Source organism: Bombina bombina, chromosome 5, assembly GCF_027579735.1.
Source record: "Bombina bombina isolate aBomBom1 chromosome 5, aBomBom1.pri, whole genome shotgun sequence".
NCBI lineage: Eukaryota > Metazoa > Chordata > Amphibia > Anura > Bombinatoridae > Bombina > Bombina bombina.
Genome location: NC_069503.1, coordinates 470,231,112 through 470,249,732, shown reverse-complemented (window position 1 = coordinate 470,249,732; position 18,621 = coordinate 470,231,112). Strand labels below are relative to the sequence as shown.

The window sequence follows — 18,621 nt, the reverse complement described above, 5'->3', positions numbered from 1 at the left end:
TTTCTTTTTTTAGGGGTTCAAACAAGGGAATACAATTCCCCAGGGTACAACATATATCAGAACCAGCAACAGACTCCACAGTGGAGAAGAAGCACCCAAAAAAGAAGACTAGAAAGAAGTACAGGGGATGTAGAGCCGGAAAACTGGTTTGAAACAAAAAATATAAAAAAAGTAAGAACAAATGCAAATTGGGACTACTAAAAAGTGTAAAAATCTTTAATTTACCTAACAAGCAATTTACTGAAAATACCATGAATCTCTTTAGTAAAGGCCTATCTTTTGCTCCGACTAGGGGACCTAATCTGTTTATGCTTTTTATTGACTTACAAAAGCTTATAAGAAAGCTAACCCTAGATAGACACTTTGAAAAAATGAAGAAAGATAAAGCAAGGGACATAAAGAACATCAAGATTAACACTCTCACTGATGATGACCTGGAAGCTCTATTAACCTTAGAGACTCTAGGAGACCAAATTGACAATAATGGCCCATTAGTAGGAATAGAAGAAAAGGAGAGTGAGAATAAATATCAACAATTTACCTCTTTTAAGCCTACATCCACTTTTTATCCGGTGTCTTCAAAGGGAACTTTTATCCCGGTGTTTGAGCAACTTGTCTCACAAGAACTAGAGGACTATTGCAAAAATTACAAGAATAAAAAGACAATTTTAGCAAAAAAGAAAAAATGGAATTAGTAACACTACAGAAAGATATGGATATAGTAATCAGAGAAGCAGATAAAGGAGGAGGGGTGGTTATCCAAAATAGGGAGGATTACATCAAGGAAGCGAAAAGATTACTTGATGATTGCACCACTTATAGGAAACTATCAAAAAATCCAACAAGTATTTTTCAAGCACAGTACATAGATCTATTAGATACAGCAAAACATGAGGGAATTATAAATAAAAATGAATTTTTATTTCTTAATAGAAAAGACCCTACGATAGCTGCATTTTATCATCTTCCAAAGGTGCATAAAGATATCCTCAATCCACCAGGGAGACCTATAATTTCGGGTATAGACTCCCTTACCTCCCCACTCTCAGAATATGTAGATTGGTTTCTACAACCAATGGTACCTAAAATGAAGTCATACCTCCGAGATACTCGGGATGCTATATCCAAAATTACAAATATAACATGGGAGAAAGACTTTATTTGGGCCACAATAGATGTTACGGCCCTATATACCAACATCCCACATGCACAAGGAGTAGAAGCAATTTGTTTCTGGCTTAAATCCTTGACAAAGCTAACTTTACAAAAACAACAATTTATATTGGAGGCTATCCATTTCATTTTGGAAAAAAACTTTTTTCTTTTCGAAAATGATTTCTATCTACAGGTTGGCAGTACGGCTATAGGCACTAAGTTTGCCCTTAGCTACGCCAACCTGTATATGAGATTTTGGGAGGATAGGAATATCTGGTCCAATAACCCCTATATTAAGAATATTGTCAAATGGGCAAGATTCATAGACGATATTGTCTTGATTTGGAAAGGGGATGAAGAGGAATTAAGAGATTTTCTGAAATACATTAATATTAATGATATGAATTTAAAATTCACCGAGAAATTTAACAGGGAAGAAATAGAGTTCCTAGATTTAATTTTATTCCATGAAGATGATATTATTAAAACCTAGACTTTTTACAAAAGAGACTGACAGTAATGGGTATATCCATGCCAGCAGTAACCATCACCCTACCTGGATAAAAAACATCCCGTCAGGACAATTTGAATGATTAAAGATAAATTGTACATGCCCCTGTGATTTTAAAAAAGAATCACACAAATTGAAAAATAAATTTTTGGAGAAGGGATATAAACACAAGTGGGTAGAATCGGCCTATGACAAAATTAAAAATAAAGATATGAAAAGTAATGTGAAAATTGATCTAGAAATGAAAAAAACAAAAGAGATCACTAAAACTAGTTTCATTTCCACATATAATGAAGGTTCAGAGGGTATAAAACAAATCCTTACGAAACACTGGCATATCCTGAAAAAGGATGATTATCTTCGAGAACAGATTGGAATAAGACCAAAATGTATCTTTAGAAAAAATAGAAATTTAAAAACCATTATAGCACCGAGTCAGCTAAAAATCCCTATTAAAGATAAAAAAACTGGTTAAATAAAGATACCAGAGGTTTTTATAAATGCAACAGGTTGAATTGCATTTCATGTGAGCATATGTACAATGGAAACAAACCCACTAAAATGGTAAGCTCAACTGTAACTAATAGGAAATGTGGAGTGAGCCATCTGGTAAATTGCAAAACAACGTTTGTTGTGTATCTCCTTCAATGCGCTTGCAACCTACAATACATTGGAAGAATGACTAGACCATACAAAAAAAGACTGCATGAACATGTAACAAACATAAAAGCAGGCTTAAAGTCACATAACCTATCGGAACATTATAGGTTATTTCATAACCAAGATCCCAATTGCCTAAAAGGAACAATTTTGGAACATGTTCATGTGGGTAACAGAGGGGGGATAGAGAAATCCTGTTGAGACAACGTGAAACATACCGGATCCATGCTTTTGGATCCAGGACCCCCTCTGGTCTGAACAAAGACATTGATATTGTAGCTTTTTTGTAAAGATTACCCAATATTAAATACACTAAGGGATTTTTTACAATTAAATAGGTTAAAAGATTTTTATTATTGTTCCACTATTTGTCCCTATTTTACTTTTTTAAGCCTTGTGTTGGTTGTATAAGATATCTTTCAAAAATTAAAAAATTCTATTGTGGATAATTAGTAGTAACTATCCCTCCATCAGTATGGTATCTCCAATAATTTTTTGGTTAGCTAAAGAATGTGCTAAATAACGATTTGTAGTATTTAGTTTTGAAATTAACCAATAGGTTATGAATACATTACCTTGGGGATTATGGTATTCTATATTCCACATATTAGATATAAGCCCTCTGTTTTAGAATAGAATATATATTTTTTTTAATATGTTAGTAATTTATTTTATATGCTAATTGTTTATTTGTTTTTTAAAGAAAACTTAAAAAAATTTTTTTTTATTTGCTATGTATTTATATTGACTTTGGGCAATGTATACAATGTATAAAATATATGTAGACCCGTATTCCAATATTCAGGCAAAGTATAACATTGGAGGTTTTAACTGTTTTTATAAATGAATGTATATTCTATTAATATTTATATACGTTTTATGTGAATTTTATTCATCATAGTTTTTAGTCTGTGTTAGGAATACTAATGAACATATGTACTGCTTGTATGCATAGTCCCATACTCGTATTACTATTCACGCCCCCGTAGCAACCAAGTTGCTAGGTGATAACCCCATAGGACGTGAGATGGTTTTTAGTACGCTCATCACGTGAGACGCACTGTACTTCCGGGTAGACACGCAATAGGCGCCGCAAGGATGATTGGTGTACCGCAACCGTTATTGATCACATAAAAGGTGAGCCCTATCAGTACACTGTGCCTCTGATGAAGAAGGAATTTTTATTCATATACAGCCCTTTGAAACGCGTAAGATCCGGTACTTTACGGCACTGTACCTGCCTGGTAATATTTTATGAACTGAACTGAACTCTGAATTCTGATCTGTATTAACTGTATTCATATACATATGGCGGACTCTCTTTTGTATAGAAAGTGTAGTGTACCGTTTATATTTTATATGCCTGTTTGATATCCAGTGGCGTCACTAGGGGGGGGGGCGGGGGGGGGGCGGGCCGCACCCGGGTGACACCCTCCAGGGGGTGACACCAAAAAAAAAAAAATTTTTTTTTTTTTTTTTTAATTTTATTGAAATTCAAAGAAATACAATGTTGAGATGCATAGATTATTTTATTAGAGGCTGGCATTTGTGAACATTAGTGGGACTGGGGAAGTTGTAGACACACAATTTTTTTGCCCCTTGAGCCAGTGCTGCAATTTCAACAAATAGTTTTCCCGGCTGCTTTTGCTTGTTTGTACTTTGCTCCTCCCCTGCCTAATTTCACTATGAATGTTGTGGATCTGCCGTGGGGCTTGCAAAGTTGCGCTGCTAGCCTAAACCTGCCTGCCTATCTGTGCTCACTGCTCAGTGACATGCGACCCAGGGCTGTGCACTGACAGACTTGGAACAGAGTCAGAGAGCAGAATTTTCATAGTTTGCGTGCCTAAACCTTTTCTTCAGTGATTTATTTTAGAGTGCTCTGTTTATCTTTCATTTGATGTTCTGCTGAGCCAGGGAGCAGCTCTAGGCATGAGCTTCCTAATTAATGCAGTGCAGTTTACATATTTTGTATGTGTGAGTCTGAATTTTTGTGTGTGTCAGTGTTTTTGTGTGTGTGTCTGAGTGTGTTTCCGAGTGTTTGTGTGTGCATCTGAGTATGTTTTTAAGTGTGTCTGAGTGTTTGTATGTGTGTTTGCCTGTGTTTTTGTGTGTGTCTGCTTTCTGGGGGGGGGGGGGTGACACCATGACTTACCGCACCGGGTGACACCAACCCTAGTGACGCCACTGTTGATATCTCATATATTGAGGTTTGCACATGTGAGTGGTATTCCACTAGCTTTTAGGATATTTTATTTAACACTAAAGTATACAGTGTTGCACTATGAATTCTTTTCTGTTTTTTTTCCCTGCATATCTATGATTGGGAGTTTCATATGAACCTACACACAAGCTGTAAAGCAATACAGACAACTGGGTGCAAATACAGAGTTTATCACAACTGACATCAGCGGGATACACAGCTCCGGTGATCCAGTTTACATACTCCAGGAGGTGCTATTTATTTCGCTGACACAAATTATCCTTATCTCATATGATTGAGGGTTTCTGAAGTAAGTACACATCTAAGTGGGGGTTATATAGGAGGAGACCCCACACTAGTCCACATCATCCAAGATTCTATATGAACTTTGTTTTTTTGACTATATTCTGATTGTTCCTTTCATTTGCTCTAATATTGTCTATGTGCATATATATATACATATAGGTTATATATACATATATTGAAGTTATTACCATTATTATTATTATTATATATATCTGCTAATTATATTTATATATTAGTGCCATCCAGGCCATTTTTTGTGTGTGTATGTGTGTGTGTGTATATGTGTGTGTGTGTGTGTGTGTGTGTGTATATGTGTGTATATATGTGTGTGTGTGTGTATATATATATATGTATGTGTGTGTGTATGTATGTATGTATGTATGTATGTATGTATATATATATATATATATATATATATATATATATATATATATATATATATATATAAGAAACAAGAGAATGCACTCTCAGGACTTCTTCAAAAAAAACAATTTAATGGAACGTTTTCGGGGTTCACAACCCCTTCATCAGCATGTTGTGAACCCCGAAAACGTTCCATTAAATTGGTTTTTTTCAAGAAGTCCTGAGAGTGCATTCTCTTGTTTATTATTTGATGCTGTATCATTGCACCCAGGCGAGCTGTCTATCGGTGGGCTGAATTGGAAATCGTTTAATATATATATATATATATATATATATATATATATATATATATATATATATATATATATATATATATATATATATATATATATATATATACATATACAGAAGGGGACTGCACTCTCGGACCAGACCGGGTGCTTAGAGGAATGTGGCTGCACCTCACTAATGAGGTCCATAGGATGCCGAAACAATCGTCTGGGGTTGTCATGTTCCTTGTTCAGAGGAGAATTACCTGGTATTTCGGGGCTGGACTGACCTTACTTGGCGGGATCAGACTGATATCCTTCAGGAAAGTTTTCCTCTGTGAAAAGCACACTGGTCTAAAAGACGCTGCTTCCGAGTGGTAAATCGCCATAGAAGTAGCTGATGAGCTTTTGTTCGTTCCTGGTAGAGCGTCTGGGGTGCTTACATAATCCTGTGCACCCTTAAGTTGTTCCCAGTTTGTTGGATTGAGAGCTTGCATTGTGTGGCTGTTTTAGGGTCCCAGGTTTTTGGAAGGGACCTTGACGTGGTACCTGGGCTTGTCCCATTTGGCCAAATGCGGTAACTAACCTTTCCATTTTTGCTTTTAAATCTTAGCTGAGAGCTTGTAAGTGCTGGACTTTCTCTGTGTGTTGTGTTAATTTGTTTTGTAATTGTCCCTATGGTTCTTGCACCCAGACCTGTCTGGGGTTAACTGCATGTGACTCTGGGGACAGCACAGCTTCTTGTGAGCGCCCAGGGCTGAGCATGTTGCAGGGTCATGGGATGTGTACCCGGTCCGGTCTGAGTGTGCAGTCCCCTTCTGTGTTTTGTATATAATATTTAATGTCCATAAAGCAGTGGGTGCTGCCATATTGTAACTTAGATTTCTTTTTCTGCTAAGGACAATTAGGGCCAGTTATAAATGGCTTACTAAAGTGTGCAGCCAATGACTGTGTGGCTTACAGCTATGTCTTGTACTTCCACTTTTAACAGGAATTTGGGAAGCCCACAGTTTTCAGTATTCAATTACAGGAAAAGGTAACAAAATAAATAATGAAAGTATATTGCAAAGTTGTTTTATTACATACAATTAAACAATTTATATTATTTAATGCACCCACAAAGGATAAATTGCCTTTTTAAAGGGACAGTAAACCCCTTGAGATTTTTATATAAATAATTAAACAACTTTGCAATATATTTTCAATATTTATTTTGCTGACCTTTCATGTAATTTAGCACTGAAAATTGAGCATTTTCTAATTCTTAGAACTTTAAATGCACCCAGCTCACTTCTCAAGGCTAACTCTGCTACACATGTCTGACGTTATCAAATAACAACTGCCAAGCAATGCATTTTATACTAACGTTATGGCAGTTACTAGCCTTGTCTGCCAACTAATGCCCAGATTGGCTCCTTCAAATAAGACAAATAGTGGGTGGAGTTTGGCGTTTGAAAAATAACTGCAGTAAAAAGAATGTTAATTTGTTTTAAAAACATTAAGACTTGGCTGATATGATGTTCTATAGCAACACAACAAAAATGTCTTGTAATTACAAGGTGTATATTACACTCTTAACCTAAATAAAACAGGCATTTTTTTTAAGTCATGGAAGTTACGAGTCAATTCTTCGGCAAGTGGTACAGATTCCAATTTTTCAGACCACCTGCGTAGCTCTGCAGCATATACAACAAACCATGTATCAGGTTAAAGGGTCATTAAATACAGTGTATAATAAAAAGGCAACACAATAACACTCTCAATTCAAATAAGCAGGAGATTTTTGTTTTTTGGTAAATATATCCCACCCCATATCATGTGACAGCCACCAGCCAATCACAGCCTAGTGAACTTGTGCACATGCTCAGTAGGAACTGGTGTTTGCAAAAATGTGTATATAAAAGACTGCAAAATTTGATCATGGAAGTTAATTGGAAAGTCTCTTAAAATTGCTTGCTCTGTCTGAATCATGAATGTTTAATTTTGACTTTGGTGTCCCTTTTATTAAGTGAAATAAATACCAAATTGCTTTATGTAGTGCAGGTACAAAATGTTAGAGGATTTTATAAGTAAGTGAAATGTTTTATCCAGTGGCGTCACTAGGGTTGGTGTCACCCCCCCCAGAAAGCAGACACACACAAAAATACAGGCACACACACATACAAACACTGACACACTTAAAAACATACTCAGATGCACACACAAACACTCAAACACACTCAGACACACACACAAAAACACTGAGAGACACAAAAACACTGAGACACACACACACAAACTCAGACACACACATACAAAACATGTAAACTGCACTGCATTAATTATAAAGCTCATGCCTAGAGCTGCTCCCTGGCTCAGCAGAGCATCAAATGAAAGATAAACAGAGCACTCTAAAATAAATCACTGAAGAAAAGGTTTAGGCGCACAAACTATGAAAATGTTGCTCTCTGACTCTGTTCCAAGTCTGTCAGTGCACAGCCCCGGGCCGCGTGCCAACCGCTTCTTATGGCCAATCACCTCTGCACTCTGCCCAACCCCAGACCCCCGCCCGCCCTCCTACCTGTTCAGTGCCATGTGCACTTAGTGTACCGTAACCGTAAAGGTCTGGTGGGCATCATACGTGGCTCCTTCACTTTAGAGACAGTGTCAAACAGTCATGTGGTCAGGTGCCAAGCATCCCCTCACGATTTCCCAGTTCCCGTTTAAGGAGACAGCACAGCAGTGAGTGACTCCACTGCTCCACATGTCACTGAGCAGTGAGCACAGATAGGCAGGCAGGTAGGTTTAGGCTAGCAGCGCAACTTTGCAATCCCCATGGCACGCCCCAGGGCATTCAAAGAGAAATTGGGCAGGGGAGAAGCATAGTACAAACAAGCAAAAGCAGCCGGGAAAACTATTTGTTGAAATTGCAGCACTGGCTCAAGGGGCAAAAAAATTGTTTGTCTACAACTTCCCCAGTCCCACTAATGTTCACAAATGCCAGCCCCTCTAATAAAAAAAAAAAAAATCTATGCATCTCAACATTGTATTTCTTTGAATTTCAATAAAATAAAAAAAATAAAAAATAAAATTTCTTTTTGGTGTCACCCCCTGGAGGGTGTCACCCAGGTGCGGCCCGCACCCCCTAGTGACGCCACTGGTTTTATCAATAATATTTTAATCACTGTTTGTGTCCCAGTATTGGAACTGAAATCTGTTTGCTGTTATTAATTTTTAACCAATACTTTAAGCTTATCCTCTCAATGTTCTAGTCACCCCAAGCCTCTCACATAAAAGCCATAACAATTGCCCCATTGCATAATAGTAGTAGTAGAACTCCCTCATTGCTCTGGTTCTGAGGTCTCAAACAGTGTTTTAATGGACATCCATAAGCTGTAACTAAAATGAACAGTGCCTTGTGATGGAGCGCTACAGTGCACACACATGACCAGTGAAGCACTGTCTGTTTATACGTGTGTTCCCTTATCTTCAGAAATGCTGGTAACCAAATTGTAAATTTAAAATACAGGTACAAACTTTTCTTATCTTAGCAGTATGGATAAAGGGTTTTCTTCCTGCAGTACTGAAACCATTGTCCATACTGTAATGTACTGTTAGTGACACTCTGAAATATCCATTTGGTAAAAGAAGACACAGACTTTGTGTTGCTTGGGGTTTATGGCCTTCTGGATATACAATGTGTATATTATCTTAGTGAACATATGTCTGATTGTAGCTTACTGATAGCATAGCAGTTGCATTATTATTATTTGAACCAAAACTTTTAAAGGGCTATCCTACAAGAGAACACCAAATGTATCTAAGCATTTTTGTTAGAATCATTTCTGTTTATAGTTTCTAATTGAAATTAATTGTTATAGAATTTCATTCTTCTTTTCCTTGACACTTCATATTTCAGATAATTGGAGTAATATTTGTATGTCATTTGGTTTCACATCTGGTTGCTGTTACTATAGATCCAGCTGAATCAAATGTTTTGGCTAAGAAAAACTACAATCTTCCAATGCCTATTTTTGATAAGGACAAACATAAACACGTCATCCAAAATCTTCACTGCTATCTGTGTGAAGTCAGTGTGTAAGTATTAGACAATTCTATTGAGATTCAAGTACTTTTAAGTAAAGCCAAACCTTATATCTGTTGTAAAATGTTTGTTTTGTCAGTATATACCAGGGTTATAAGACAATTTTATTTATAAAAACCTCCAATAAAAATGTATATACGAAACAATTGAAATTAATATTTATTCCCAAATTCTTTAGATTAGTTAATATTTATATACACATTGCAATATATTTATAGAAACCAGACTATGAATCAAATTATACACGCTTATGCTGTTATAATATTCTATACAACAGATCATAAAAATATACCTTTAAAATTAACCTTACTCACAATGAATCGCATTAAAATACCACAATAAAATACCAGAATCTTCTGTTAACCAATAACTCTAGTTCAATGCCCAATATGAATTACCAACTTAATATGCTTGATTAATAACTACCAGGTATTTAATCACAATAACCAGTTTATGTACAGTTCTGAAAGAGTTCACTATAATGACTGACTTATAAATCTGGAATGCAAAACCCTGTCTAGCAAATAAATTATTTAGCACTGAATATGACTGGTTCTTATTTACACAGGGCTATGAATATAACTTAAAATACGCCATAATAGTTCTAAATTTACTCTAGGATTTTTGCTTATTTGATACTTAAATAATACATCCTACATAAATAATCATTGCCGATTCTTACTAACTAATGACAATAGCGAATGTTGCTATTTATATAAATGAAAAGGCTATGTATGTTGTGTCCTGTGTGTAATAAAATAGATCCATAGGTTGAGTTAACAAATCATCATTCAGCGGTATACCATATATATAAACCTTTACACCGCTGGAGATATTTAGAATTTATAGCCTATACTATAATCAGAACAATAACTCTTGAGATAAATATGCTTTGCCATTCATTATACGACTGTTAAGTTTAGAATTGTGCTATTCAGCTCACGTAGTTAACAATATCCTATGATAAGGAAATCTCATACTACAAACTTGGTTTGTTTAGAGTCATCATATGAATTCTTAAGTGTTGTACGATGCTGTTATAATCAGCAAGCCAATTGTGCTATCCAAGTTACAAACTTAAATCTAACAGCTTAATATAGATATAATCAGACTCACTAGTTTGTTTTTTATGATACAGCGGATTTAACCGCAGAAGGTCACTTGACAAAATCCTAGAATATCATTTTGAAGTGTGGGTACAATATACTTCAGTACTGTTGGGGTATTAACCCTCAATATAGCTTTTTACAAGCAAATTTTATTTAAACACGTAGACAATATTATCAATATGTGTTGGCATAGCACTGCCTATGTTGTTACTATTTTTCTGAACCCAGAATTTTGTCACACGGGGGGGGGGGTAGTTATCCCAAACAGTATACACCAAGCACTTTCCCACACAATTAAATGACAATATATGAATGTTGCTTTTTAGCATATAGAATTCCACCAGAATTTGAGTGTTTTTATTAGTAATTGTGCGGGCAGCTAACCAGGTATCCTACCTCCATGTGGCTGTCTTTTTATCGGTTCATATTAAGTTATATTTTATTTTCATTAATTTCTTTATATTCATATCACTTGTTTTTAGAGGCATAACTTTTTTTTCCATCCTACTCTAGGGATGGTTTGTTGTTAAAATTTGTCAATATATGCCTATACACAACTATCCAGGTTAGCCCATTAATAAGCATCTATTGTTTTTGACAAGACTCCTAGGTGGCTATAAATACTATCTAGCTACTCTTCAGTACATATTAATTGGCTGAGGACATGTTTGAGAAACGAAAAAAAATAAATTCTATTATTTGTCTTAATAACATCCTGTTTGGAACTCCGGTTCTCTACCACACCCCGTGGAAGCACCATAAGGTCAATTACACCGGAACACCTTTTACACTGCAGCCCGGATCTGTTTGTGTTCATACGGGGATCACAGTATTCTCCACCGCTTGCAGATAACGCTGTATTCATTTCCAGCACTGAGGAAAGGAGGACATACGCCAGAGCTTTTTTGTTACAAGCTTGCACAGAATAGCTCATCTCTGGACATTGTTGCGATATTAACAGGACGATACAGGTTTTAATTATCTCTTATGTATCCCTTATCTGTTATCATTTGTTCTAGATGAGGACATATATTTTCTGCACGTAATATGTTTGTTTTTAGATGCCGGCATCATGATTTTTTAATCTAATGTTATATTAATTCATGCAATAAATATTATTATTGTTATTAGAAGGTATTTTTGTTATCTCTATCTATTTATAGACTGCTCATATATTTTTTACCGGATTAGTATTATTGCTGTTAGCCTATATTAGTATCAATAAATCTACTAGTATCCATATATTAATATTATACAATTGCCTATATTAATAACACTTAGTAGTATTGATTATATTTTCTCTAAGCTCCCCTTTGCCGAGCGCCATCCCAGAATATTTTTTTTCGTTTCTTTATCTAATTGGGTATTTTGAGGTTAACCCTTTTGTATTCTCTGGATATTGGCATTAGAGTTATAGAGTATTGTATCTCTAAAACATCTCTGTTTCTAGTATGAGGACATGTTTGAGTTCTGTGATGTGTTTTTCAAAGTCGGTGATTTGATTAAAACATCATCAACATAAGATAAGGTCCCCCTTTCCAGTGCATCAGGCATAGCCTTATGCATGAATACAGCATATTCATGTCCTGAATTTATGTATCCAAATGGGAGTCTCTGGAATGCATACTGGACCTTTTTGGAACGAGAACGTAAGCTTATACTGGTCCTCCTCATGTATATTTATGGTTTAATATCCCTGTGCACAATCAATGGCAGTGAATATTTTGGATCCCTGCATCTGTGCTAGGCACTGGTCAATATATGGCACAGGCCAGCCAGACATGTACACCCGCTTGTTTATCTGTCTTAAGTCAGCACACAAACGCCATTGTCCATTGGGCTTAAGAACACCTAGAATAGGATTGTTATAAGAGCTATGCACCTGTCTGATAATACCTCTTTCTTCCAGGTTCCTTATGAATTCTGCAAGAGAATCATATGAGGCTAAAGGAAGTCTGTATTGTTTAACAAAGACAGGTGTTGCATTGGGATCTTTTTGGATTTTTGCAATGTGCAAGTCTCTAGTCCCATAGTCATCATAACAAGCAAAAATATCCTTGTACTCCATCAGGAGTTCTCGTAGCTGTTGGCGTTCATCATCATTGGAACAGCCATTAGCTAAGGAGATTTGCTCTTCGACTATTTGCTGAAATCCTGGAAAGATTTTAGGCTGTCCGATCTCATAGACTTCTTCCAACTTAGAGGTGAGATCCCCTTGATTATAATTTACATTGCCTCCATGACTCTGGGTATTGGGGTATTCTTGCTCTTTGATCGGCTGTTCAAATATTAGAGAGGCTTCTTCAATTTTACAGATGCCTTCCTCTGAGCTGAAGGGATAAATAGACTGAATTGTAAATAGTCCCTCTGTCATAGATGCAAAAGTTTGTTCTATTAATTGTTCTTCAGTTAAGTATCCTTCAGGTATTAGCCCAATTACATTATTCTGGGATCCAAAAGTGTAATAACTTGATTCCAGCGCATATCCTATGGTATATGTATTGGAATAGTTCCAATATTTACCATAGGAGTATGGGTCATTGTTATGCCCAGATTTTGCATTCTATGGGAGATGCATATTAGTGTTTCAAAAGTTTTTAATTTCTGACCTCTTTTTACCTGTAAGGATAAGAGGAATTTATCAGCCCCAGCAGGGATTACATCGTTTGACACCAGCATATTCACAGCATATGGCAATTGCTGGTTTGATTTCAGGGTGGCATTTTCATCCTGAAATACTTCAGGGTCCCCCTTTAATCTGCTCCAGAGGCAAAGGTTAATCAACTCTATTTGTATAGCATATCTATGTAAGAGATCATTGCCAATGTATATTTGATTATGGGGAGTATTTAAAACTAAAAACAGGTGCTTTGCTGATTTATTACCTATGTAGATAGATAATAAACACTTAGCTGTGACATTATAGCTTTCAGACCTGTTATCCAGGCCATGGACACAGTGGTCTTGGGGAGAAAGATATTTAATCACCCTTAGATTCAGCGATCTGCGCTAATAAACCTTCACTTATGTAGCTAGCGTTTTAAGTTCAATTTAGTGTATTTGGTTTTACCAAGGTCATGCACTTGCATAGGGATAGATCATCCTTAACTTTCGCAATTTCTGCGAGGAATTTGCGAATGATCTCCCCCTTTAGGGAATTTAGGGTCCCCCATGTGGAGGTATATGGTTAATACATCGCCGTTTAAGGAAATATTTGCTATCTTTCCAGGCAAAATTTTAAAAGTATTACCATCAGAGCCACTTAAAGGAGTCCGATAATCTATTTGTAGGATAGTGATTTCAGGTATAGAGTGATTCCTGAAATGAATCTCTACAGCATCTGGCTTCCCTTTGACCACATGACAGTTATGTCGGGTGCAAGATATACCGGACCGCTCATAATTAATAGGCCTTTTTACTTGTGACCAAATTACATTATTTATGCAATCAATTATGGTGCTTAATCGCTTCAGGAGATCACTGCCAATTATCAAACTATCAGTTGGCAGATCCACTATAATGACAAGGTGTCTTATTACCCTGTTCCCCAGCCTTAGTTTTAACCATGCCGTACCGTAGACTTTGAGAAAGTTACCCCCAACACCTATTAGTGAACCATCAAATTCTTTTATTTTAGGTTTGTGGGGTGTTAGCCCATTTAGTAGCTGTGTGTAGTACCTGTGGGATAAAATAGTTGCCTGAGATCCAGAATCAATTAATCTCATGATAGGGTTGGTAACTGAATCCTGGAGTTCAGCAGATACATAATATCTCCCTGCAGTTTCTACCATTTCACACATAAAATTAGCATGATAACATATCTGTGGGCTTCACCACGTTTGACCTGTATTCGCCACGTTATCTGATGCAGAAGAAACTTCATTCTTACCAGTCCTTCCCTCTGTAATAGGGTCGACAGGGTTCCTGTGTACTGCATCTGTGGGAATAAGGTTATAAGGTTAGGATAAAACTGCAAAAGGAAGAGATTTGTTAGAGCTTCCAGGCTGAGGTTGCTCATCATCACAGCTAAATAGTCTTTTCCTGGTCTGTAGGGAAAGAACATGATTAGTATCATTATTGACATTTATCATTTCATTTAGTATATCTCTCTCCTCTTTCTCAGGTAATACCGCAGTATTTATGACTGTGCCTGTGGCCCACTGCTGGCCACTGGCTGTACCCCTAAAAAAGGATTATTAGGGTGCTGAGCCGTACATAATTTACTTACTTGCGTACTGAGTTGGCCCACTTGAATGGACAAGCTACTTTTACCCGTGGACTGATTTTTTGATATCCCAGGGTATTGATTCCTGGATCCTTGGGATCACTCAGAATCATAGCTATTGTTCCTATTTTGACGTGGTTGTCTTTGGTGTTCAACTTGTTCAGCATTAATATCTTGGGGAGCACTATTTACTTGGGGTGTCTGATTACCCTGAGATTATTTTCGCCACTTTTGGTATTTATTTTTACAGGGGTATCGATAACCTTGTGGGTTTTCATTTCTTTGAGGATAACTATTTGTTTGGGTAAGCCTCCCATTTTGAGTATATTCTCTCTGCACCTCGGCCCGTGATGGGGGAAGGGCAGAGTTAAAACTTTGTGGGGAAGGCATGTTTTCTCGGGCCACTTCCGCATACGTTGTCTTGTTAGACTCCAAATTGAGGGGGCTAGGTGACACCCTAGTTTCTGCCACAATTTTTGGGGCTGGGCCTTGGTTCCTTTTTTAACCCCCCTGTTCACTGGACTGCTGAATAGAGTATAACTTGGTACTCTCTTTGATCAGCCAGTCCAATGAGTAGTTCTCATCAAAATCTCTAGCTAAGTTAAGTTTGATGTGTGCGGGCAATGCTCCGTAAAATAAATTCACAAATTCTGAGCTTTTAAATATGGGGTAATCTGCAGCCATACTGTATGCATTTTTTAGTACAGAAAGGAATTCTATAGGGCTTTGATTGGAACTACATTTTAAACTGTATACAGCTATTTTTGCAGCGGTTTTAGTGCAATATTGCCCAAATTATTTTTTGCATTGATTTTTTGTTTCACTCCAGGAATGAATATTCATATCCTTTAGTGGAGCAAAGAATTTGTGATGTTTACCCTCAAATACCCAGGGCATAAATTAAATTTTTGACTGCTCATTAGTAACATTCATTAGGGATAAATCATTTTCGTAAGTCACTAAGTGGTCAATTATAGAATTGGTTCCCTTGTTGGAAAACTTAGATACTGGGGCACTTAAAAATGTAATTATTTTAGGGGTGTCATATACCTTGTTAGACGCATCTTGGGTCTTCCTTGGGACCTTCTTGTTAGGGTTGGAGAGTTCCCTATCTGTCCTTCTACTATGGGGAGACTCCTTATGAACATTAGTACTACGTGGGTTATTTGGGTAGCTGGCTCCGCCCTCTGACTCACTATAATTACTGCCCTCCCCCTCTGAAGTGTAGCAGCTCCCTGAATTTGTACGGTGACTGTCTATGTGGGAAGTTTATTTCTGACCCAAAAGGGGTCCTTTGTTTAAACTCTTCCCTAAAGTTCTGTAATTCACTTCTCATTAATTCTTTATGGGTTTTAAAAATACCTGCATTATCCTCATTGCTAACAGAAGGGGGCGTATTATTGCTAGACTGCCTTTTCAGTTCACTAAGTTATTTCTGGCTTTGTGCGAGTTGTTTATTTAACTCTTGTATTTTGGCTAGTAAATTTAGGTTATCCTTATCTAAGGCGGCCACGTCTTGCTTAAATGTAACAATTTCATTTTCGGCCATTTCTAAACTCACTTCGCACTTGCGTGATGAGCGAATTTCATCATCTAGCCCCTGTATTTGCAATTCCTTTTCTATAAGGAGTGTGGACATTTCGTCAATAATGCATATTACAAGGCGCCAAGATTTTAGTATTAGTTAATCCCATTTCCCAAATCCCAAATAATTCTTGTAATAATTCACTTTTTCACCCGCAATATTACACCTCTTTTTAATGTGGCTTATAATATCTATCTTAAAGGGACAGTCAAGTCCAAAAAAAACTTTCATGTTTCAAATAGGGCATGTAATTTTAAACAACTTTCCAATGTACTTTTATCACCAATTTTGCTTTGTTCTCTTGGTATTCTTAGTTGAAAGCTAAACCTAGGAGGTCCATATGCTAATTTCTTAGACCTTGAAGGCCGTCTCTAATCTAAATGCATTTTGATAGTTTTTCACCACTAGAGGACATTAGTTCATGTGTTTCATATAGATAACATTGAGCTCATTCACGTGAATTTACCATGGAGACAGCTCTGATTGGCTAAAATGCAAGTCTGTCAAAAGAACTGAAATAAGGGGGCAGTCTGATGAGGCTTAGATACAAAGTAATTACAGAGGTAAAACGTGTATAATTATAAAATGTTTATTTAATATACTGTAATTTATTGTATTAATAAACTTATCTGGTCAGCATATATGCCCCATCCCATATAATTTAGCATGTATTTATAGAGACCAAACATGAGCATACTTCCAGTATCATACTAGTAAGCAATTATACTGTAAATTATTTGGCTCTTCACAGAATCATTGCATTCAACATCCTGGCATTATATTGTATCTTAATGTGAATACAGTATATTTCATGTTTCTAAGAATTTTTGAGTGCATGGATTTATGTTTATGACCAATATTTATAGGACATCTTGTTATTACATGTCTGAAAGATAAAAAGAAACAGATGTTATTATTCTGAGACTCTATAACACATTTCAAATTCACCAATGCAGCAGACATCTATCCAATACAGTAAGTTTCAGATCAATACATATACACGTATATATATATATATATATATATATATATATATATATATATATATATATATATATATAAATTAAAATTATGGGGGGAGATAAAAAACTGAAATTAAAATCTTCCATGTCTCAAAATTAAATCAATGTAAATATTTGCATAGGAAATTAGTACATCTAGGCAAGTATCCTCGCTTGCTTTCCCCCAGAAATTCTTATTATACAATGTTTCCAATGCATTTAAATCAGTTCCAAAAAGAACGAAACAGGCTTGTCTAGTGAGTGATTTCTGGTTTGCTGTCATAATCCTGTTTAAAAGGATCACTGTGTTAAAACAGTATTTTTGAAGCAAAAAAACTGAGAATTTGCATATCTTATTTGCATATCTTACCCACAATTCTCTTGTGCATTGGAAACATTGTATATTAAGAATTTCTGGGGGAAAGCAAGCGGGGATACTTGCCTAGATGTACTAATTTCCTATGCAAATATTTACATTGATATATATACTGTATATATATATATACTGTGTATATATATATATATATATATATATATATATATATATATATATACATACACACACACACACACATACACACATACAGTATATATATATATATATATATATATATGTATGTGTGTGTGTGTGTGTGTATGTGTATATATATATATATATATATATATATATATATACTGTGTGTATGTATGTGTGTATATATATATATATATATATATATATATATATATATATATATATGCATGCATGCATGCATGCATACATACATACATGTTGTTAATTTAATCTTATATGAAGATTAAGTCACAGCATTCCCATATGTCTGTAGGTAACTTGAGTTCAGATTCTTTGTGTATTGAAAACACAGCAGGTTCCAATTTGTATTGAAGTGTGAATGGTCACTTCCCCTGTTAGATTGTTGTTTTTCCTCTGCATATACTCAAGCCTCAAAGAGTTCAGTCCTAGACATTACTTCTGCATATCTCCACATGAGGTCATTACCTGAAAATGTGTATTACATAGAAGAAGAATCTTCTGTTAAAGTGACATCTTGAGTGTTACAAGTATCTATTTCTTTTGTTATACACATCTGTGTTTCAGAACAAGAGGTGGTGGGGGCTATAGTGAGACCAATTCATCTCAAATTAGATATTA

At 35.9% G+C, this 18,621-nt stretch overlaps 1 protein-coding gene across 1 annotated transcript in view; it reads left to right on the top strand.

Annotated features, from left to right (window-relative positions):
- LOC128660480 (palmitoyltransferase ZDHHC11) overlaps positions 1 to 18,621 on the top strand; it is a 238,200-nt gene that overhangs the window by 93,901 nt on the left and 125,678 nt on the right. Inside the window, exon 3 of the mRNA XM_053714347.1 lies at positions 9,363 to 9,541. Coding sequence (XP_053570322.1) covers positions 9,363 to 9,541 — 179 coding nt within the window. The remainder of the gene's footprint in view (positions 1 to 9,362; positions 9,542 to 18,621) is intronic.